This window comes from Melozone crissalis, unplaced genomic scaffold (genome assembly GCF_028551555.1).
Source record: "Melozone crissalis strain CALT ecotype California unplaced genomic scaffold, PUWL_Pcris_2 ptg000008l_1, whole genome shotgun sequence".
Taxonomy (NCBI): domain Eukaryota; kingdom Metazoa; phylum Chordata; class Aves; order Passeriformes; family Passerellidae; genus Melozone; species Melozone crissalis.
The window spans coordinates 9,860,056-9,883,233 of record NW_026535786.1 but is presented as its reverse complement, the minus strand read 5'-3'; the positions used below and the strand labels follow the sequence as shown (position 1 = coordinate 9,883,233).

Here is a 23,178-nt window from a genome sequence, read left to right as displayed (position 1 = left end):
CTGAGCGGTGTCATGGAAAGTTCACAGGAATCCACAGCTTCATGTCTCCTTCCTGCTCCATGTGCCTTCACTTGGAGGCTTTAAAGGCTTTAGAAAGCTTTCCCTTTGCTCAGGCTTGGTTTTAATTGGAAATACAAAGCAATACAGACCAGCAAACAAACAGGCATTGGGGTTTGGGAAATGAGAGTCTAAATCTGTTCTGGCTTTTATCAGGTTTTACAAAGCAGTGTGCAGGACATATAAAAACCATGTCCCTCTCAAAGCTTTGGAGGGAACAATGAGATATGTATGGAGGGAAGAAATGGGGAAATACATTTACATAGGGGGGAAAAAAGGGCCACATTGTGAAAAACTGCCAGAAAATTATCCTTTGCAAAAGTGAGTTTTTTTCTTCTTGTCCAGCCTGCTTGCACTTGCATTTTGGGGTTCTCTGTCCATTGCATTTGCCAGCCTGGTTCCTATATATTGGCCATCACCTGTGGATCTCTGTCCTGCTCCGATGCCTGAGAAACTCTGCAGACAGATTCAAGGCAGCTCTATGAATCCCAAAGTGCATGACTGGGGCAGGGGGGCTACAACAGTCCCAAGACCCCTCTGGGAAATATAAATGCAGGCGAATGTGGCTGTGAGTTTCCTCCTAGTTGGCTGACGCCCAAAAATGCCTCTCTCCTTCCCTGTCTCCCTCAGTTCTGCTCAGACAGTGTCACTCCAAGTCCATCAGCTGTTTTTGTTTCCAAGGGCTCTGCATGGTTTTGTTTTTTGATGCACTGCTGATACCGTCTGCCGCGCTCATTTTTCCACGGTCAGTAAGTCACCCTAAAAATTCCTCTGTGCCCATTAAACTAACAGAGCTCATCTGACAGGGCTCATAGCCATATAAGCCAATTGCAAAACAAAGAATTATGTTAAATGGGTTTCTGATTCTGGGTGCCAGGCCAGGAGACAGCCCTGCCCAGGGCTGAGATGTGAACTCAGCTTGTCATTCTCTGCTAGGAAACTTGTGCTGGAAAGGCTGGGCAATGCTTTTAGCACTAAAAAAAGCTCAAAGCTCTTAAACTTCACATTTCTGCCTTCTCTCCCACTAAATCCCCAGCCTCAGCTCAGCTCAACCAGTGGGACTTTGGCCAGGAAAGGGCAGGATTTTCCCCAAAGGCCCCAGTCCTCCAGCTCTTTATTTATCTTCAGAAGAGGCCAGTTGGATACCCTTGAGCTGGGCGCCAGCTGGGAAACAGTCAAGAAGAGCTGGAGTATTTTGACTGTTGGTCCTTTTTGAAAGCTGAGCATAATTTTTTTTTATTGCTGGTTGATGGTTTTATTATTTGCAGCAAGATAAGAGCATTTTTTGCCTGTAAACCTTGTGCTCCCACAAACAGCTGCATCCTCTGCCAGTTCCCATCAGTGCTGGGATGGTCAAAGGAGGCTCAACAAATACTTATCTTCCAATGGACTCTCTGGGATGGCAGAGTTTTGGGTTTGCAAACACAAGGCTCCCATATCTTCTGGATTTTTTCAGTTCTGCCTCTTCAAAATGTCCACAGTCACAATAAAAACATCTAAAAAAGAAAATGCTAAAAATTCCTAAATTTCCAAAACCCAAACTGTGAAGAAAGCCTTGGTCCAAGCATTGCAAATTTCAGAGATTTGATTACATCAGATGCCCTGAAGCCAGAGGCTTGGTTTTTTAATCAGGTAGATACCTTAAGACCCTTTCCCTTGCTAAAACCCTCTGCATCCTTCCCTCAGTCCTTTTCTTGGCACCTATGTGGGCAGGAAACTTTCTCTTGGTATCAAGGACAATAACCATCCCGGCAGTGCAGTGCTGACTCTGGTCCTGCAATGTTCCTGGGAAGGCAGCATGCTGAAGAGCAGAGTACAGCAAGAGGAATAAGGTATGGAAGAATAGCAGGGTTGCTCATTGTCTGGTGTAAATGAAATTAAGAAAATGAAATCATTGAAGATCCAGCTTGATAGCAAAGGCCTTGATAGCAATCCTGACACAGGTGGGATGAGTTTTAGTAGAAAGTGGACACCTGAGCTCGTCAGTCCTACTTCCTTGGAGAACCAAGGGAAAGAAATGGCCACTTTCAGAGTGCAAATGATTAGACATATTCTAGACATACTTTTTCATTTTCTCCCAAGAAGTGGACAGACTACAACCACCCAAACATGTCTCACTCTTAGTGGCATCAGTTCCCTCTCCAAACTGCCAGGGGACTCACAGCAAGGACACCCTGACCAGCTGGTAGAGATCAGCAAGGATCTCCCTCTGTTTCTGTCCTCTAGGAAGCAAATTCCAGGCCATTATTGGCACTCTGCTCTCCAGCAGACTCATCAGTACCACAACTAGCTTATCTCCAGAGGGAAGGAGGGAAAAAAGGGGGAAAAAGACAGCAGGCAGTTAACTGCTCTCAAGCTGCTCCTTTGTGCCAATACCACTCCATCTCCAGTATTGTTTACACAGAAATAAAAGCTGAACAGTGTCAGATCTTAAAATAACTTGCTGTTTGTGGAGCAGGAAAACCAGGGTCAGGGAAGTTTGGAACAAATTTAAAGTGGCAGGAAGGCTAAGGAATGAACTGTGACTTTGGCAAGAAGGTGCTTGCATGCACCTGAAGTTTAACCATGAGCCTGGTGCAAAGTGAGTTTGGGCCACCAGGTCTCCCCCACCTATTCCAGCAAGGCTGGGTCAAACCTGGGGCTGAGATATGACATCTGCATTTGGCCTCCAGAGAAAATCTGCAGCCACAGCTGTTCCCCTTGTTAGGAACACTCAGAACATGGAAGAAAAGGATGAGGGGGGTCTGATCTAAATGCTCTTGAGGTGTGCAACCAGTGGATCTAGATGTGACATAGGTGTTTTAAAAGAAGGAGCTCCTTGACACTGAGTGCTGAAAGTATTGATGGGAGCACTGAGGAAAAGGCTGCATCTGTAGGTATGGTGGGACAGCAGGTCAGAGTACAGCACTCAAGGCTCCACATTCCTGTCCCAACACAAGCTATCTCCTAATGGGGCAGGGAATATTAGGTCTTTGGATAGGTGAACAAACATAGGAAGGTAAAATATCTGGAGAGAATCCAACCAGATATGCCCTGTCCATCCCATGGTCGAGCTCAACTCAAACATACTCTTGTTGTAATGTCTGAAGGGACAGATTGGCCTCCATGTGAGCTGACAGCCAAGTACAACTCATACCAGAGCTTAAAGGTGCAGTCAAGACCAATTGACTTATGGCATCAGAAGCTAAAATGTCAAGTGGTATAAGGGGGAATAAATTTAAACTGACAGGGGGCAGGTTTAAATAAATTATTATTTAAATTCCTAATATATATTCCTTATATATTAGGAAGGAATTTTTTCCTGTGAGGGTGGTGAGGCCCTGGCACAGGTTACACAGAGAAGCTGTGGCTGCCCCATCCCTGGAAGTGTTCCAGGCCAGGCTGGATGGGGCTTAGAGCAACCTGGTCTGGTGGGAGGTATCCCTGCCCATGGTGAGGGGTTGGAACTGGATGATCTTTAAGGTCACCTCCAACCCAAAGCATTCTATAATTCTAGGAAGTCTTGAGGGCACAAGGCTCCACAAGGGGCTGCCTGCTCCCTTGCCCTTAGGTGGCAGTGCTGCCTGCAGATCCCAAAACAACACACAGCAGGGCCTGGGTGCTGTCAGAGACACAAGGACACCCCCACGCATCCCTCCTTGTGCCCATTTCTTATTCCACATTCCTCAGGTGTCTGCACAGTCCCTGGCTGGGCTCTGGGCTTGTAACTCCTCCATGGCACAAGCAGGGAAGGAAGGAGGCATGCGCTAGGCACTGTAGCAAGGAAGTACCTGGTCTTGTGCATTTCCCCTCTGCTTTGGTTCTTCCTGGCCATGGGAGAGGCAGTGGTGACAGGAATGCAGAACTGTCACCTTGCACGTGCTCCCTGGTGCCCTGCTCCTGCATGCAGGGATGGGGAACACTGCTGGCTTGGGAATGTTTGGGAGAGGTGGGTGGTACACAATGCTCAAACATGGTTTTACTCTAGTCTTGCAGCCCACAGCCTCTCCACTGAGTTTTGGGCAGCTCCTGTCCTCCCAGCAAGGCTTCAGGGCTGTCCCTGTTGTTTTCTTCTCTGGTCCATCTTGAGCTCCCTTTGTTGGGCAAACACTCAGGCAAACCTGGCTGCAAGCAATCAGTGGGGCTGGAGGTATCACTGGCCTGTTTCTAGGACAAACATGCTTTTGGGAGAGAAGTGAGGAGCGTGCCAGAGCAGCCAGATGGACTCACAACACAGACCTGCAGGCAGCAGGCTGAGGGGCAACCACCCTGTGGCCCATGTGGGACCCCCAGCCCAAGCAAGTCAAGTGAGAGCAATAAATTTGCTCTCATGGGCTAGAATGGGGCAACTGGTGCAGGGTCTGGGGCAGAACCAAGCCAAAGACACCCAGGCAGGTGGGGTGCAGATCTCACCAGTGTGAGCAGAAAGTGAGTGGTATCCAGAGGCTGATCCACTAAACTGCTAGAATGAGCATGTCTGAATTGAAGGAGGAAGGAGAGACGCATCTCCATTAAATTTTAATGCTCAGCCCTGACCTATGTTCAGCGAGATATTGCTGGGATTGCTCCCTGTCATGATGTAAAATACCAACACCACGCCTTGGAGATGGAGTGGGGACTTAGCCAGAACCCAGAACTGCCCTGGAGCAAAGTAGAGAAATAAATAAAAGAAATTAAATCCCAGATGGACAAAAAAAAAAAAAAAAAAAAAAAAAGAAGATAACATGCCTGGACTGGGTGGGAGAGGCTACTGCTGCCAGACACAACCCATCAGGACAGGAGCCCAGTGCCATCCTATCCTTTTCCCACGGCTTCCTCACCCTCTCCAAGTGGAGGGAGCTTTCAGATCAAAACAAGAACATTTACTTACACACAAATATTCCCTTCTCTGGTTTCATGTCTGGGTTAAACCTCTAGCACAGGGGCAATAATGATGTGCATGAATAAGCTTTTAAACTCCCACCCATGTCTGGTCAGCACCCACAAATCCAAGCCCCTGAAAGAGCCCCTCTTCCATGGAGAAGGTAGAAGAGGAGCTCCAGGGTGCCACTGAGGGTGGCACAGTAAATTGATACAAAGTTAATAAAGTTATTGACTCCAAAATAACTAAATCTTGCACAGGGCCCCCGCAGGGACATGCTCACTGCATGGGCACACACACTGGTTCATGAGAAATTAAATTACAAGCTGCTGTAGCTGCACCTCTGTCCTGCTGGGGATGGGACAAGGAGGGGTTTTGGCTGAAGCATCAGCTTCAGAAAGGGTTAATGGCACATGAGATATGTTTAGTGGGATTTGGTATTTTTTTAACTTCAACAAACAAAGCATATGAGAAAATCCAGTTCACAGCTGAGCCCTGGCTGCCTGCCCACTAGGGCAGGGAAAATGCTGATGGTTTGAAATACCCACGTGCTGGCCTTTCTCATGTAGCCTGTGGCCCAGGGTCCCTGGCTGGTCTCCCCCCACTGTACTTGGGACACTCAAGGCGGCAGCAGGGCAAACTGCAGTGTAAAGGCAGCACTGACACAGGAGCAAATCTACTTTCCTTGAGCATGGCTGGCTTCCTCAGACACGCAGAGGAGCCAGGATCCTGTGAGGCTCTGCTTGTTCAAAAATCATAATTAGCTCTCAAAGTAAATAGGTGTTAACAGAAACAAAGAGCTTTGCCACAGTCTGCGTAAACACTTCAGAATCAATTTAATTTCCCTTCTCCTGGCAGATGTAATCGTGCTGCTCTGCAATTATTTTAGGTCGGGGCAGGGAACAAAGCCACCGGGGCAGCTTTGCTGAGCAGCTGCTCCTTGGGACAGCCGGCAGGACCCTCTGCTTCACTGACATCCAGGCCCCCGAGGCTGAAACGAGCTTCCTTCCGCTGAACCAGATGTATAATGCAGCTGGAGATCAGCAAACCAGCAGTGAGCCATAGCATGACATTAAACCGCCCTAAAGTCCAGCCTCCTTAATCCTGAGAGTCCCCCTGTCTAGACAGAACATGAAGGACTAATGCGAAAACCAAGTGACAGAAAATTTACACTCTCCCGTTGAGCTGCAAACGGAAAGAAGCATCAAAGGGTGCAAATCTGTTTGCCTTTTAATTGTTTTGTCTTTTGGGAGTGTGGGTAGCACCTAAGCACGGTCCCCCACTGGTGCAGAGGGTTTGCCTCACTGCAACTCCAGGTTGCTCATTTGCTTACTAAATCATGCTAAAAGGCTTTCTTACCCTGCCTTTTCCCTACCATCATGGGGAGCTGGTTCAACAGGCTTTTACTCAAACTGCCCCAAAAGCTAATGTCCTCCACCTCTACTGGGTTATAAGCAAACTAGTCACGGGTGACTGGGGCTCAGCTGATGTGGGTTGTCCCTTCGAGAAGGCAGCAACTCAGCATATGATGGCAACTGCAGTCAATGTGTTTGCTGGTGATGGAGTGTTCTCCTGGCTGGGATGTGAGAACAGCCCAGATGGGAACAGCCTGGCTGTGGGGCCAGACCCAGCAAGGCTTTTGGGCCTGTATAAAGCAGTCACACACCCAGGAACAAGTACAACCAGAAAAATGTGCACAGTGGCTTCCCTGGGAGTTCCTGATCTTGTTCCACCGCACTGCCTCTCTGCTGGGAGAAGCAGATTTAGTTAATTAATTGCTACAATTAGCATGGAGCTATTCCTGCTCATGATGGTTACCTTTTCCTCCCCCTTTTTGGTTCATTCAATTACCAACTCATTCATTCTCCAAGGCAGAGGCCACAACAAGGCACAGAGAAGCTTGAGGATGAGGGGAGGAAGGTCCAAGAACAAAATGCCAAGTGTCCCAAGCTCTGTTTCTACCCAGGAACTGTCCTGATCTCGCACAAACTCTTGCTCCTCTCTCATCCATCCACCCTTGACTTCAAGAAGGTGATGAAGAGGGAGCACAGCACAGCAGAATTACAAACATTGCTACGACTCTTTCATTACTCCCTCCAACTGACACCCCACGAAGGATGCACCCCATGATGAGCTTATATACACCAAAATGGACAAGACTTCCGACACCCATCATGCTCCAATGACCCCTCAACTTCTTCACCCAGCCTCAGGCCATGGACTCTTCAAATGAACATTACCCACTTTGGGAAATTGATGATTTATTTGCCATTACTAAGCAGGGATGGTGAAGGAAAGGTGAGCATGGGGTCACTGCTTCGGCAAGGACTGAAATGAAGCGCCAGCACTGAATAATTCATGTTCAATCTCTGCTGCAGCATCTGGACACATCTGCTGCATCCGCCATTGCAGGCTTTTTCTTGGCTTACTCAGAAAATCAAACTTTGGCAGCTGGGTACTGTTTCAAGTGGGTACTTTCCCTACAGCACTAATGAGCTGTGATTCTGTTACAAATAGGGATTTTTGTTCCTCTTTTGCTGATGTCACTCCACGATCCTGCAGGGAATAGTGCTTGGATCTCTGCAGCCTGATGATCCCTGTGTGCCCTTTGGGACAGATGTACTTGCAAGCGGGAGATTGTTTTTCCTTTTGCTGCCCAGATTTATATTTCACTGAAGTCCCGTATCGATCCTGCTGCTGCTGGGCTGAAAGCTCATTTTACTAAATGAGAAGAAAAACAGTTCCCCCAGCTGAACGCACGCAAAATGGAAAATCCTGCAACGAAACAGCTCTTAAAAAAGGGGCCTGAACAATTTTGCTGAACCTCGAGGGCCGCACCGCTGACATTGGAACGGTATGTGATTTATTTAGCCTGACCTTTCCCTGAAAGACGCGGCTGGCGACGTTATCAAGGATCCTTTCTGCCACTTGTGCACCCATTGCCAAGGTGACATCCTGCCTCATGCGTCAGTCAGCGAAGATTGCATCCGCGCTGCTGCGGTGCTTTGTTTGCTGTCCTGCCTGACAAGCTCTTGGCAGGGTTTCAACTCCTGCGGATGGCAGCTGCTCCACGAGGGACCAAAACAGATTCAAGCTGGACGTTGTTACGGGGAGTTTCATGCAGACAGAGCACAGGCCTGCAGTCCCCTGGATGAGACATGCAAAGGTACCCAGAGATGCTACCACGGATAATGGGATGGGCAGGTGACTACAAAGCTGCACGCCACGCTCACTTCCCCAACCCATCTCACTCAGGTTTTATGTGTGTCCTTGTGGTGCTGGGAAAGCAGAGGCAGCTCACCGGTGCTTAATGAAGAGTCTTTCCCAAGTGCAATCGAGTTTGGATGGTGGAGCACAACTCAAACAACAGGTCCCCTCACCGCACATAAACTACCTGGAGGTTTCCTTCCTCCCTCCCAGTGCTTTCCCTGAGGGTTCCAGTAAAGAGATGGGGATGCAGGTGCAGAGAGTATGTCTGTCCTCCACATGACAGCCTGCCAGCAGGGAAAACTGCAGTGGAGAGGAAAATGGTTCCAGTAAAGCTTCTCCCCCTACTCCATCAAGAGATTGAAATGTCTGAACAAAGGGGATTTTCACTGCTGGTTCCCACCACTCTCAAGGGGATTTTGGTGATGGATAGGGACAAAGGCTGCAGCTAAAAAAGTCCTCAAACACCACTAACTTCTTGTAAGAGACTGAAAGGTCTACAGTTACGGAGGATAAAAATGACTGGCTCTCACAATACCCTAGAAAGCTCTTTAGATGTCAAAGGCAGGAAAGCCTCATGAAAGTTTCCCACATATCCATCCATTTCCCACTTCAGCCCCCCCAGCCTTGTTTCCCACATGTCCATCCATTTCCCACTTCAGCCCCCCCAGCCTTGTTTCCCACATGTCCATCCATTTCCCACTTCAGCCCCTCCAGCCTTGTTTCCCACATGTCCATCCATTTCCCACTTCAGCCCCCCCAGCCTTGTTTCCCACATGTCCATCCATTTCCCACTTCAGCCCCCCCACCCTTGGCAGGCTGCACCCCACTCCTACAGGTCTGATCTGAAGGAGGCCTGGGGCCCATTGGGAGGACAGGAGAGAAGATGCTCTTAGCAATGGACCTGTCTCTCACGGTACCTGTGTTCTCCTCAGACTGGTTGAAGCCACAGATCTGGCAGATGCTGCGGACCCATTTGTTCATGTCGTCCTCGGTCTCAGCCACCAGGTAGAAGGTCCTGTCACTCGTCTTGATGTCGAAGATGTAGCTGTCTTGCAGCTCCTTCTTGTTGAAGGTGAGGCCTGCGTCCACTTGCTCGCAGAAATTGAGGTTGATGACACGCAAAGGTTTCTTGGAGTGGTCATTTTTGTAGTACTCCAGGACATCGGGGTCGCCACTCATCCGACCGCTGCGCAGGACGAACCAGCGTTTCTTCCATGCCTGAAACCAAGACAACAACAAGCATGAACGCCACTGCTGCATCTGTGAGAGCAAAAATCCACTGCTAGGCACAGGGTGACACAGAGGGACACGACACTTCTCCACCATGGGGTGCTCTGGGAAGCTGCTCAGGCATACCTGCAAGAGGTGCATAGACTCAGCTCAGTTCTTCAGTTCGATACTGAAATCCAGGAGAACTAAATACCAAAATGGCATCATAGCATAAGATGACCCCAAAAGGTGCCAGTCTTGAGGCTCAGAGGAACCTTGCTCCTACCCTACAGCCCAGACATGCTTCCAGGACCCAAATGCCCTTCTCTCCGTGATCTGTGCAGTGGCATTACTGGGTGTTGTCAAAATGCCTTCCAGCAGCTCAGAGGAACTGAGGCACTTCAGATGCAGCATCCTGGGTGTCCTAACCTTCAGAGAAATCCCTGGGAGCATCATAGGATGTGTCTGCAGATACTGACCATGCCAATCTCTGTTTAAATGCCAGAATAGAAAGACTAATAAAACCAAAGGACAACTGGTTTGTTTTTTTAAATATCACGAATAATGCCAGGGAGATCCATGGAGAATCCCAGCTTCATTTGTTTTTCAGCATCCTCTGCTCCCTGGCATGTAGGCAACTCCCTAGCAAAGGAAAAGGTTATCATTGATTCTTCCAAGCACTGCTGACAGCAGCTCTTGGCCAAACTACCTGCGGAATGGACTCAGGGGGTTGTGGAGCTTGAAGCAAACCAGCAAAACAAATGTCAGCCATCAGCTCTGGCCCTGAGAGCTGTGGCCCTGCTGCCTTCCCCATGCCAGACACATCTGGGAGCCCACAGGAGGGGGAATAGCCACAAGGATAACATGTTAAAGGCTACAACTGAAATTACAGGGAAAATGGTGCAGGTGCAACCCCCCATCCCATGAGGTGAGCAGACTGTTTCTTTGGGGTGTGCTCTGTGTGACGATCATGGCACCTGTGGGAGGGATGAACAGGGTTGAGGGACCACCTCGAGCTGCCCCCCTTTGCAGAGCTAGGCTCCCTTGCAGAGGCCTCAGCTCCCATGGCATAGGGAAGGGAAGGATTACCTCTAAGCAAAGTCCTTAAACCAGCTTGTTCAGGGTGTCTTTGAAGTCAGCAAAAGGAGAGGTGCATGTGGATAAGCATGATGTGAATTGTGACCAGTGCTCCCGCATTACCTGGCACAGACTTCAGTTTGTAGCAGAGGATGTCAAGGGAGATGTGATCCCCACCATCCTGTTCTGGCTCTGGCAGTGGGGCTTTTTGTATACGATTTACCCTATTTATATTTTTATATATAACCAGCTTTGGAGTTCTGATGATTATAAGAGGTCTGGTTATGAGGAAGCACACGATATTTCTAAGAAGGAAGAACAAACACCTACAGTAACCCAGGAGAGGCACCGAGGCAAGCAGTGTGCTGGGTCCCTCATGAGAATGCCCAGGTGCTGAGCACAAGCTTTACATATTGGTGATGGGCACGTGCTAGATCTCAGCCAGCCAACTGCACCAGGATCCCACAGTTTTGGAGAATTTCATCACTGAAATAATGGTAAGAAGCTCCTGTGGTGTTTTCCCTGAACAGTCTGATTCAGACCATACTTCTCAAAAGCTTAAAAATAGCTTTTGTTGATGTCTTTGAGATTTGTAATCAAATTAGTTTTGCACTAATTCTCAAAACGGCTCCTGGTGCCAGGAAAGCAACTTCAGTGCAATCTTCCAAAGGCAGTGAAGCAGCAAATTGCTTAGCAAGAGGACGTGCAAGGCTAGCAGATTTTGGCTTAATCTCACCCACTTCTCATCAAAATGGCTGCTTTTGAGTGACAAAATAGATACAGTGGAGCTGTGTCCATCAGGGAGGGAAAAACCAATTTCATCAGGCAGCAGCAATAATTTACTAGCCCATCTCCTCAAAATGGATCACCCAAATCACTGGGAAACAAACCTATGAACATTTTTTTCCTAGTTCTAGGTGGTAAATGCCCCATTAGCTTCTTCCTGTTAACACCAAGTCATTTCTTTGCAGCCACCTGGCAGGACTAAGACATGGGCATGCATCAGTGAAGGGACTGCAAGAAGATGGAGTTGTGCAACCACAGAAACCAGCACCTGAATGCAGACATCCAGCACCAGTTCTTGCTGCTTAGCTTGTTGCTTTCCAACCATCTAGAGTCCAGTCTTGCAGCCTCCCTTCATGGCTGAGACATTGCATTACAAAACCCACAAAGTGCAGAAACCAGACTTGAGAATTTAGAGTTTTCATGGAAAAAACAGGAGGGAATGCTGCAAGCAAGACGAATGATGCTACCACGACCCCTCTTTTTACCACCAGTGTGAGAACCACAACTCCTCCAGTTCTCTTTGGCCTGTCTGGTAGCAATGAAAAGTACCACCCAGTCAGGATCTGGCAGAGAAAAGAGTGTAACACGCACAGTCTGGTTGCTTTGTGTAAGTTTTAACATAGGCTGGCTGCAAAAGGATGGGTCTTACAGGCACAACATGTCCTGGAAAGCTTCAGGAGGTGGAGCACCATTGGAGAGTGTGAGCACTGGACAGGGCAGGAGTCCCACAGGCTTGGGAAGACCACCCTGTCCATGTCTGTGTGGTGCCCTCCTGATGACAAGGAGTCACTGGTGTTCTTGCAATACAGCTTCTGACTCAGCAAAAGAACTCATGGCAGCAGCCTAAGGAACGTCTGTCCTGGACAGGTGGCTGCAGGCAGCACAGCTGGAGGCATCTCCCACCACACTCCCCTGCAGCAGCACCAGCTGTTCCTGCCTCCTAGGATCAGCTTCCAAGCCAGAGGAATAAGCAATGATTGCTAGAAGTGAGTGGAAGTAAACAGTCAAGAAATAGACAGGAATCTACTTATTCTTGTGGACATTTTCTCTGAATTTTTGAGTGCTGGGCTCAGCAAGTGTATTTTATTTCTTCCCTGTGGATTTGCTGTGCCTTTATGGGGGACCAGGGCTCACCTTGTGTTTGCCAGGCTGTGGCTGCTCTTGGGGCATCTCTGCTGGCACCAATGCAGCTTGCTTCAACATGTCACTATATGCAGCATGTGGCTTATCCTCCTGGGACACCTATTTCCCCAGTCAAAACTACCAATATCATCCAAACCTTCTACATTTAGGCTTCCCTAGCATATCACCTTCCTGCAAGAGAGTGATTTAAGCAACTACTGACCAGCAGCTATGACAGTGGTAAGATGTATGGGATCCAAACGTGTGTGGCAATCTTATCTGATGCCAAACCAAGGGAGGATGCAACTCCATGTGAACCTACACACTCTTTTCCATGACCACCTTCTCCCAGCATGAGGCTGAGATGGCACACAGGCATCTCATCCTCCACCTGAATTTTCCTCCTCTGCTTATTTCTACCTCATCACAGCTCTTCTGGAGTCCCTGTTGCCATCAGTCTGCTCCTGCCAAAACACTGTGCCTCCCTGACACGTGTTGTGAGCCAAGGGCTGTGTTTGTTTAACAGCTTTACAATGTTGAGAGGCCAACAGCTTAACAGCCATAAAACGCTGCTTTGCAGCACAAATTTCCAGCTGTGCAGTCCTTTGCTGGCATCAGGTTCCTTCACGGTTAAATTACAGCTGCCAAAGGCCCTTAATGTCACTGAGAAATATTTTGACACTTGGCAAGTACTTCTTTGTTAAGAAAAAGTGCCCACCATGCTCCTATTGCCATGTGAATCCTCCCTGGGCACTGAGAACCATGGCTGCTGCTCAGATTTTTTCCACCTCACTTTAATTTTGCAGTGGCAAAGTTAAAGTTCACAAAACGGAGCAATTCCAGCTGGATGCTACCTGGAGCTGGCTGTTTTATGGGGAGCTGGGTTGGCAGAGGTGAGGCAGCGCTGCTGGGTTCACTGGCTGAGTGCACTTAGCAAGGATGTTCAGGCAGTGGTTGGGACCCTTCCTGTTCCATCTGCTGGGTGAGGAACCAGAAGAGCCAAACCAAACAAGGTGGCTGCTCTCGAGCAACTGAGATATCACTGTGTGTGGCAGGAGATACCATCCCACTGCTCCAGGAGCGAGGTCCCTCGTGTCCCCCATGGCTGTCCTGATGGTGCAATGCAGTCACAGAGCTGGTGGCATCAGAGAATCTGGGGCCTCCAAGAGCCTAATAATCCAAGTGTTTTGACTGACAGCCCAGAGAGAGGCTTTATTAACTATGGTTATAGTGAGGGACATTCAGACAGCATCTTCCTCTCTGCTCCCCTGTTCTCTGCAAAGTGAACACAGAGATCCAGCCCATAATCTGCCTCAGAAAAAAATAAAAGGGGTGAGGAAAATAATAATTTAAATATCAGTAAAGCCAGTTATCCATTCCAGGGGAACTTGCCAAGAGCCACAATTGTGAGAAGGAAGCAAATAGAGACAACATGGAGAGATGGCTCTTGGTGGGGCCTGTAGGAGTGGCCCATCCAGTATTATCTTAGCTTCGAAGTGAGGAGCTTGAAACAGTCAGAGACTGTTAGCTTTGGGTTGAAAGGGATGTTCTTTCAATTAGGATCAACTTCTGAGCCACATCTCTCTAATCTGAAACACTAATATTTTTACCACCACACTCTTACAGCACATGTAGGGAGAGAAGAGAAGAGAAGAGAAGAGAAGAGAAGAGAAGAGAAGAGAAGAGAAGAGAAGAGAAGAGAAGAGAAGAGAAGAGAAGAGAAGAGAGAACTACCTGTATATTTCCCAGGAAATCTCTCTATCCTATTCCTTCTCCCCCTGACAACAACTTCATGCCCACCAGCACTGCACACCAGCAGTGTGAAATAAACCTTCCAAAATCTGACTTGACACAAATCACAGCATCTAATCCAAGCTGGCAGGCAGGATGAGTGACCTAGCCATGACATCAGGCAAGTTTCTCACACCAAGATGAACCTGGGGACTGTGTGATTCAAGCAGGAAACCCCACAGCAGGGCAAGCAGGTGCTTGTGTCCCAGATTTGCCCAGAACCAGAGAGGCCCTGGGTGCAGGATGGCACCTGTCATTGCCTTTGTGGCCACCAGCTGCCAATGGAGGTGCCATCATATCCATAGAAAGCTAGAAGTCTGTCCCAGCCCCACAGTTTTCACTCTGCAGTGCAGATTAGTCTTGCACCCCATTGAGCACATACTCCCTCTGGCTCCATTCACAGCTGGTGTGCCAGAGAGGAGTTCACACTTCAGGAGCACATGAGAAAACCACAACACCTGGAAAGGTCCCACTGCTCTTCCCATCCACTGTGTCCCCCTGATGCCCCCTCCAGGCTGCCACCACTTTGCCCATCCTGGCAAGATCACCTCTGGGAAAGGGGAATGGAGATACCGGGGGTGTGCCGAGAGCATGTGTCTGGTGGCTTGGGTCCTTCAGTGGTGTGCTGGTTTTGCCATCTGCAAGAATTACAGCTGTTGGGCTCTGTAACCCAGCACTGGGGCAGATCCTGTGCTGCCCACCCCTCCACAAGCCCTGCAGCAGGAACAGGGTCCCCTGTTGTGCCTGGTGCTACCACATTCTGCCAGCGAAGCCCCATACAGGAGGACTGCAGAATAACCTACTGGTGACCTGTATAATAATGTTGTCTTCCTCTGTGTCCCTAGGGGCTTTTTATCTCGTCTGATGGACAGGAGGATGCTGGTTTTATTATTCATGCAAGAACACCTCTCCCCTCCTTGTGTAAGTGTTAACTCAAAGGAAATGTGGCTTGGAAGTAGATTTGTAAGCAGCAAGCAAGCCCCCTCTGTCTATGCAGGTGATTATGCTCACTGATTGCCCTCACACAGCCCCAGTTCCCAGGGCAAACAGAGCTCCCTGAGCCCCACTCCTGCCCCTCCAGATCCCCCGTGGTTCTCCTTGCCCGCTGCCGGCTCACCCTTCCATGTGGTGCTGGGAACAGGCAGCTCCCAGCGCTGCCCTCGCACCCTGCAGAGGGATGGAGGCTGCTCCCTGCTCATCAGGGAACTCAGGGTGGGCTCATTACCAGCCCCACTCCGGGAGCCGTGATTGGCAGCGCTAATAACACCTCGCTGCAGCTGTGAGAGCCTGCGGGGCACGGGAAACCTTGCTGGGGCACAAAGAGCCCCCTCCTTGCTCAGGAACAGAGGGAAGGAGATGCAAAATAAAGAAAACCCCAACCCAGTGCTTATCTCAGGCTGTCAAACTGACCTTCCCTCCCGGGATTTTTTTTTTTCCCACTCCTGGAGGTGTAATTAGGCTTCAGAGCACATGTGGAATCACTACATGTGACATCCACCCAAGGGCAGCAGAGGCAGCAGGAGATATCCTGCACCGAGCATCACTCACGGCTGGGTGAGAGAGGGGGTTTCAAGGAGGAGAGGCACAAACACAGCCTCTTTATTTGTAAGATCATTTAAAAAACCATAAGCTTCATAAACAGCTCCTGCCATCAGAGATGTTTGCTACCAGAGAAGGAAGGGAGTGGGATGGCTCAGAGCTACAGGTAAACTGGGATGAGCTGGAGGATCTGCTCCCCACCTCTGCCTGCTGTGAACGGGACGAGCAACACAGCAGTGACACAATGTGGAAAACATTTCCCTTCATATTTATTTTAGGGGAGTTCTCTGGTTGGAAAGATTTCAGTAGCTTTGTGCTGCATGGTCAATCTTAGGAAAATAAAGATTTCTCTCTTGGACGTGGGGGCACTGACAGCATTTCTGATGGGATGCTGGAGTGCCTGATTAAGGATGGGATGGAAAAACAAAATACCAAATAGTGAGGCTGTACTTACACCACCAGACAAGCTGTGACTGTCTGAGAATGTAGGGAAACCCTGGGAGGTCCAGGAGTGCTCCTGTCTGGAGGGTGCAGAAAGGATGGACCCAACTCTAGTGGCAGAAGCATGGGGATAGCATGAGACACGACGGAAAAGTCTCATTAGATGTAAGGAAAAGGCTTCACAATGAGGGGCAGAACAACAAAAAACCCAGATGGGGTGAGTGATGTCCATCTTTGGAGATGGCCAGAACCTGCCTGGACAAGACCAGGAGTACCATGATTTACCTCCAGACTGGGCCCTAACTTTAAGCTAGACCTGTCTTGAGTGGGAGCTGGTTCAGAGACCTCCAAAGGTCTTTTCTGACCTCAGTTACCTCCAAATCTAAACTACTCTTCCATAATCAGGTCCACTCACAGTGAAGAGTGTCATATGGAGACCTGATGAGGCCACTCAGACTCTGAGTCCTGTTGTAGGACCAATGCAGCCATCCATTCCACATCCACCCACAGCATTTAGCGTGGGAATGGGCAGCACTGGCATTTTTCAACTCTCATTGACTAAAGCAATTAGTCCCCCTTTTCTGAATAATTCCTTCTGCTGAAAGCTGGACAGCAGTGCCCTTACAAGTGTGAAGGTGCCAGGAAAGCAAGGGGTTCACAGGAAGAACCTGGAGCCCAGCTCTTGCCTTAGGGCTGGCTGCAAATGGTCCATGTGCAGAGCCTCCAGTGCATTCCTACTGCTGTGCATGGATTTTGTTATCTGGAATTATTTCCTGCTATTCAGCCCTGTTCTGTACTCCACTCTGTTATTCCTTGCTGGAATCTCTCCCACCGCCCTGCTGTGGCACATCCTTTGTGGGGCACAGGAGCAGCAGCCAGAGGAGGGTGCAGGCAGGTGAGGGGGTGTGGGATAGACAGAGCCAGTGGCTCCCTGGAGATCTACAGGACACCCAGGCTTGTACCTTGTGGCCTCTTGGAAGGCTGACAGGACACGGGGCTGCAACAACCAAACAGGATGTTCCAGCAGCCTGTGATGTGATATTTCACTTGCCATACACATTGTGATACTACAGCCATGCATATTTTACATGATGCACATCAAGGCTGCTGCTCTCCAGGTCTGTTTGCAAAAGCCAGCTAACACCACTGGCTGCACTCAGCCCTGTGCTCAAGGGCCGACCAACCCACCAGAGCAAGTCAGCCTGTGCCATGTGAGCACACCAAGAGCAAGAGCAGAGTTTAGTTTGCTTTTTCAAGTTTGGGTTTCTGGAAGCAAAAGCAAAGAGATTTTTTTTCCCTCCTGAGACTCTGGTATCAGTCTCTGATAAGAGCCTTCCCGGCCATTACACAAGTAGGGCTGGACATGGGAACGCAGCATGAATAAATGACTTGGAGCAAAGCATTTTGATAACTGAGTTTTTCTAGCTTTCTGGCCGCTGCAAGAGCAAAATAAATTCCAGAGCATTGTCAGCAATTTCCCTTCCCTCAGCCCTAGCTTTGGGCTGCCTTGAATTCCGACCCTGATTGCCCAGGGAAGCTGTGCATGCCCCATCCCAGGAAGTGTTTCAGGTCAGGCTGGATGGGGCTTAGAGCAACTTGGTCTAGTGAAGGTCGCCTGTGGCAGAGGGGTTGGAGCTAGATGGTCTTTAAGATCCCTTCCAACCCAAACCATCCTATGATTCTGTGAACAGGGATCTGCTCCAAAAGCACCCATTCTGTGCTGGCAGGAGCCACAGCTCCTGCCCCAGGCTTCTTTGGCAAATGTACACCAGCCTCTGCTCATGAAAAGCTCATTGCACAGATGAGTCACCCCATGAGTGCCCAGTGACAGTCACTCCAGGACAGGGCACCATGAGACAAAGCAGCACTGCACGTGTCCCCTCTGCCTTCTCCTGGAGGTTGTGGCTGCTCTCCCACCCAGTGTCACCTCTTGCCAGCCCTCTGTGACACCCAGGAAGATGCTCAAGACAGGACAAGGTTTACTTTCACCAGGGCTTGGCTGAGAGAAAATTTCCAGGCAGGGCATTGCATTTTGGGGCTTCTTTTGTTCCACACCCATGAGCATCCATGAGACCCAGAGGGAGACAGGGAAGGGGCTGCTATCTATTCCCTATCAGTGAACCCTTTTCAAGCTCTAAACACTGCTTGTGTTGCAAAGCAAGCCTGAATTAAAGCAGTGCTTTTGAACAGAGAAAAGAATCTGAAAAAGCCAATTTGAGATTCAGTTTTAATCAGCTGGAGATATACAGCCATGTCAGGTCTAGCAGTGAATCCTGTAATTATAACTGCTCTGCCCTCAATCTCCCAGGTGAAGGCGGATGGAAGTACAGATGGACTTAGAATTGGATATCAGGAATGAAAGGTGTGTCAGGATGCCTTCCCCTTCCCTTGGCATGCCACTTCCTTTGCTTAAAGGCTGCAGAATAAGTGCCTTACAAGGTGATACTGAGACTGTTCTGAGTTTAACAGGCTGTCTGCACAGCAAAAACCACCACCCAATTTGGTTTGATAGGATGAGCTGGAGCTATCATGGGGGTGAAGCTGATAGTAAAGTGTGAGGATGTTTTTCCTGTCATCTGAAGGAGTCTGGCATGTAGCAGGATATTTGGGATTGGCTTGCCTTTCCAGGGATGATTTCTAATTTTAGAAAAGCTCTGAGGCTTGTTAATTTTCAGCCACTTTAATGAGCTGTCTCATCATCTGTAACTACTTCCAGCTCAGCTAACCTCTGCAACGAGAGAAATTAGCCTGATTTGGCTCATATTGAACTCACAGTCTGCTAGACAACCCTTTTCACCTCCTCATGGTAGCTGTCTGGGTGGCAGGGCCAACATCACAGCTGCTGGCACAAAGGGGGTAACAAGGAAGACCAAAGGGCTGTAATGGCTTCTCTGCAAGGAACTAGTGAGACAGGTCTGGAAAACTGTCAGCACAGGAGAGATGCTGAGGAATCCCCAGTGGCAGGGAGAGGGTGATGGAGATGACCTACTCCCTCTCACCCAAGACAAGAATGACAGGATATCATAGGAAAGTAACAGGAGCCAGGCTTGGGGCACACAAAAGGAGACTTCCCTTTGGGCAGCACAGCAATGACCTTGCTGAAGGGTGCTCAGGAGGATTCAAGTTTAGCTGGCCCCAGCTGGAGACTGAACAAGGTCAGAGAAACAAAATGCCCCCAAGGTCACCAAGTGCCACCATGTGTGATGATGGATGTCCGCAATGAAAACTGTTAACAACAGGGAAAATACTATGAGGAGGAGGAGGAGGAGGGAGTCTTGCCAGCCTAGATGCTGGCTCACTGACCACTGTGCAACATTCCACATTGAAAGGATTTGAGAGTGACCCTCTGTGGATGTTCAAATGTGCCAGGCTTGGAAGGGGCAAGGGAGGCAACACTGTTCACACCAACCCTCACGGCAGAGCTCAGCCTTCATGGCTTCACATGGTGCCCTTGCTTTGCTCTGGGAAACGTGGGTGTTCCCACTTTGGCAAGACAGAGAGGCAGGAGGCTGTGAAGCCAAACACATTAAATGTGGGCAAAAATGAGAAATGGAGCCAAAAGCTGCTATAAGAAAGACAGCTCTGCAGAGATCAGCACCAATGGCAGTCACCTATCAGCTGGATTCTTATGGTTTAGTTGATTTTAGGGCCTCAGGTTCATTCCTGCAGCTTGAAAGGGCACCCCAATGAGTGGATTCCCTGGTGCTTCATAACATTGTAAGCTCATGTGAATGCCTTTCCTTAGGTAAAAATGATTTCTCTCCTCTTACAGCTCACCCTTTTGGATGAAACTCATGGAGACTTAATTATTTCATCCTTCTGTCAAGCCCCTCTGAAACCTGCTGGGGGCTTCACTGGTTTCTTTCACACTCACAGAAAGCACACACACACACAGACACTCCCCAAGGCTCTCCCTCACAGCCCTGCCCACTGCCCTGCTGACAGGCACCTTGCTCAGGCAGTCAGGGCAATGGGTTGGAGGGCAGTGGGGGATAATTCAGGGTACATATGGGGACAGCCCTAAATCTGCACCATGCAAGGGTCCAGATCTTACCTGTTGCACAGCTGGTTGACAGTGGCCAGCTGAAATATGTAGATTGCTGGTTTCAAGCCTGCTACAGTGAGGTACATCTTTTCAGATGTGCCCAACAGCCAAAACATCTGTCAATGACAACACTTGGTTGGGGTCTGTGTTGAGTCCTCACAACATTTCCAGTTCTACAACCCGGTGCCTACAAAAGGAAATGTTCTCCAAGTTCCCCCATATGTGTGAGAAACACAGATTCAGGCAGTTCAGGACTCCTAAGGTCCCTTCCAACTTGAATTATTTTGACTGTAAACTGATTTCTTTTATATCACAGGCTTTTAATTAAATGCACACTTATGCCCATATGGACCCCATTAACCGTTCATTTGTCCTCATGTTTAGCCACCACTTCCAGAAAGAAAACAACAAGCAGGGGGTTGCTTCCAATCTGTCACTTTGTGGGTTTGACATCTTGCAAGGGGCTCTCATGATGCCCTTTTCCACTAGACTGGAGCTCTCTTAGCATGTTCATAGAGAGAAAGTATCACAAACACCTGGCTCTCCCAACCCCTCATCTCTTCCAGGAAATGAACCAGCCACCAGTCTATGAATTTCTGTGCTAAACACCATTTCTGCAATACTGCCATGTTTCCTTTCTTCCTCTTCAGCATCAACATTAGCAGCCAGCTACTCCAACACATGTTGCTGTTGCTGCACGTAAGGAGAAATAAATGCACCTCCTACTCCTTCATTTAGACATCAAAGGTCACTGTAGCTGTTTCTGCCACAGCCTCAACTCACATTTTGTAGTTTCTTTCTACCAAACCCAGAAAACCCTGCATTTGGTGATTCACTGCCCCTTTCTGTAGGAACAATCTTATTTCTTTCTCCTTTGATGTTCAATTTTGCATTGGGCTGTCCTCTAACATATTTTTTTCAAATGTGCTCTGCTTGCCAAGTGATCCAGACTGCCCTGTCTGATGAATTTGTCTTCAACATTTACCGTTTCATTACCCTTTGTGCCACTGGCAGCTTCTCCCCACAGGAGCCATTAGATCTGCTTCACTTAGGGAAATGCTAAGACTTGTATTAATCCCTGAAAAACAGCATGAAGAAGAGCCCCATTTGTGGGTGACATCTTCCTGGGATCTGCCAGGTTCTAACTCACTTGCCAGGTGCTTGGGGCTGTATGGAGCAAGCCCTCATTTCCTGACAGCTCGCCTGACACTGGCAGACCTGTGGGCTCCAGCACTTGGCCTAGGATTGATTCTGGGCATCAACCTATTGCTGCCTAGGGAGTCCCTTCTGAACATTTCTTCTGCCTCCTGGATTGGAAGTATATCCCTCAGTCAGGATTAATCTCATCTGTTTCTCCCCATATCTGGAAAGCTGTTGTCTTCTTTTGCCATGCTTTGGTGGAAAAGTGAGAAGACCACTGCTTCCTGGACCTCCATGTGCTTTTCATACTGCTCTGCTCATCTTTTCCTCAAGTACCAGATTTTCAAACCTATCCATGGCCCTTCAGTGATGGGAACCCTTACAAAAACCAAGGGAAGATGGCCATTGAGAGTTTTGGTTGTAGCAGAAGGCTTTAGCAGAGGCAGTCTCCAGAGACCATCCACAAAGAATCCAGAACAGGGCAAGGAAAGCCCGTGGCTCCCTTTCACGAGGAAAGACCTTCCCCAAAAGGCAGCAGCACCTCAAAGGCACACGACCAAGGTTTAATGGGTGCTGCAAAGTAGATGACTGGGCATTGGCAGAGTACCTGATTAACCACGTGTCTGCCCCAGCCTTTGCCTTTTGCCAGCAAACAAAGCCCAGGAAGATATTCCTGAGCTCATATACTCTATTTGGCTATGGGAACTCAAGTGCATAATAGGTCACTTGATAAACAGTAGCATGGTTTAGTCAACATGATGAGAAGATCAAATGGACGAGGAGTTGGCCCACTCAAAGACAACCTACTCATAATGAATGGTCACATCACTATTGTCTTCTACAAATTAGAGCCTATAGAAGCCCTTGCAATTGTATATTTGGGATGCTACAGGGTTTCTGGTCATTCCTGTTTCCAGTCTGACCAACAGCACAGTTGAGAATATTAAATATTCTGACTCTGACCTGAAGAATGGCCACACATCTGGCTGGACAGGGCACAAAAATAACCTCAGATCATGGTGACATATTGCCTTATTTAATGACTTCTTTAAAATCAAGGCAGCCAAAGGGAAGTAAATCAGCTGAGGTGCTGAAAAACAGCCAAGGATCTACCAGGCTTCTGTGGATTAGCCTTTTCTCCTCAAATGTAAATGATTCCATTAAAAATGGCTGTAGCCAGACACAACTGAGGTTTCCCCTGACTGATCACACAACACTGCTCATTTTGAAAACCCAGCTGGAAGCCCAGCTTGATGCCTGTGTGCCTCAGGCTTCAAAGGAGTGGACAGCAGGGTGGGTACTAATTCCACATTACCAGCACTCCATAGCAGTTCCTCCATCTGCCTGCTAATGTGTGCTCAAAAACCAATATCAACACTTGTATCAGTGCACTAAAACAGGGGTAGCTCTGTTTTGTCCCTCGGCACAGATATGGTCATTGGAGGAGGATGATGCCCACCACCTCTCCCTCCACTGGAATCCCAACGGCCACTGACCCAGCTGTTGACCCCATCAATAGCTGAAAAGCCTTTCCAAAAGCAGCAAACCTCTCTCCTTTCATGTATTATTAAAATTCTCACTGGTTAATTTATTAGGGTACTTTGCACTGGGAAAAACGACCTCTTTGTTGACCCACTTAAACATGCTCCACTCCAACACAAAACGGTCAGAAGGGCGAAAGGGAGAGCTGGGGAAGTTGTGTGCAGACTCTTGTCCTTTGTCTCAGTGAGACAGCTCCAGGATGGAAGTGCTGGGACTCCCTGGCACGAGAGCAAAGGGCTAGACACAAGCCTTCACAGACCAAACCACAAAGGAAACATTCAGCCTTTATGCCAAATGGACACAGCCAGAGAAACAAGACTTCCCGGTCCCGCTTCCTAGGCAGTGCTCATCCCTCCCTGAATCTGTGGGTTCGGGAAGG

General features: G+C 48.8%; 1 protein-coding gene across 2 annotated transcripts in view; it reads right to left on the bottom strand.

Annotated features, from left to right (window-relative positions):
• The window catches only part of GAB2 (GRB2 associated binding protein 2), an 87,038-nt gene that overhangs the window by 25,175 nt on the left and 38,685 nt on the right, over positions 1-23,178 (bottom strand). For both annotated transcript variants that reach the window (XM_054269884.1, XM_054269885.1), the window contains exon 2: positions 9,025-9,325. In XM_054269884.1, coding sequence (XP_054125859.1) covers positions 9,025-9,286 — 262 coding nt within the window. In that variant the 5' untranslated portion in view covers positions 9,287-9,325. The remainder of the gene's footprint in view (positions 1-9,024; positions 9,326-23,178) is intronic.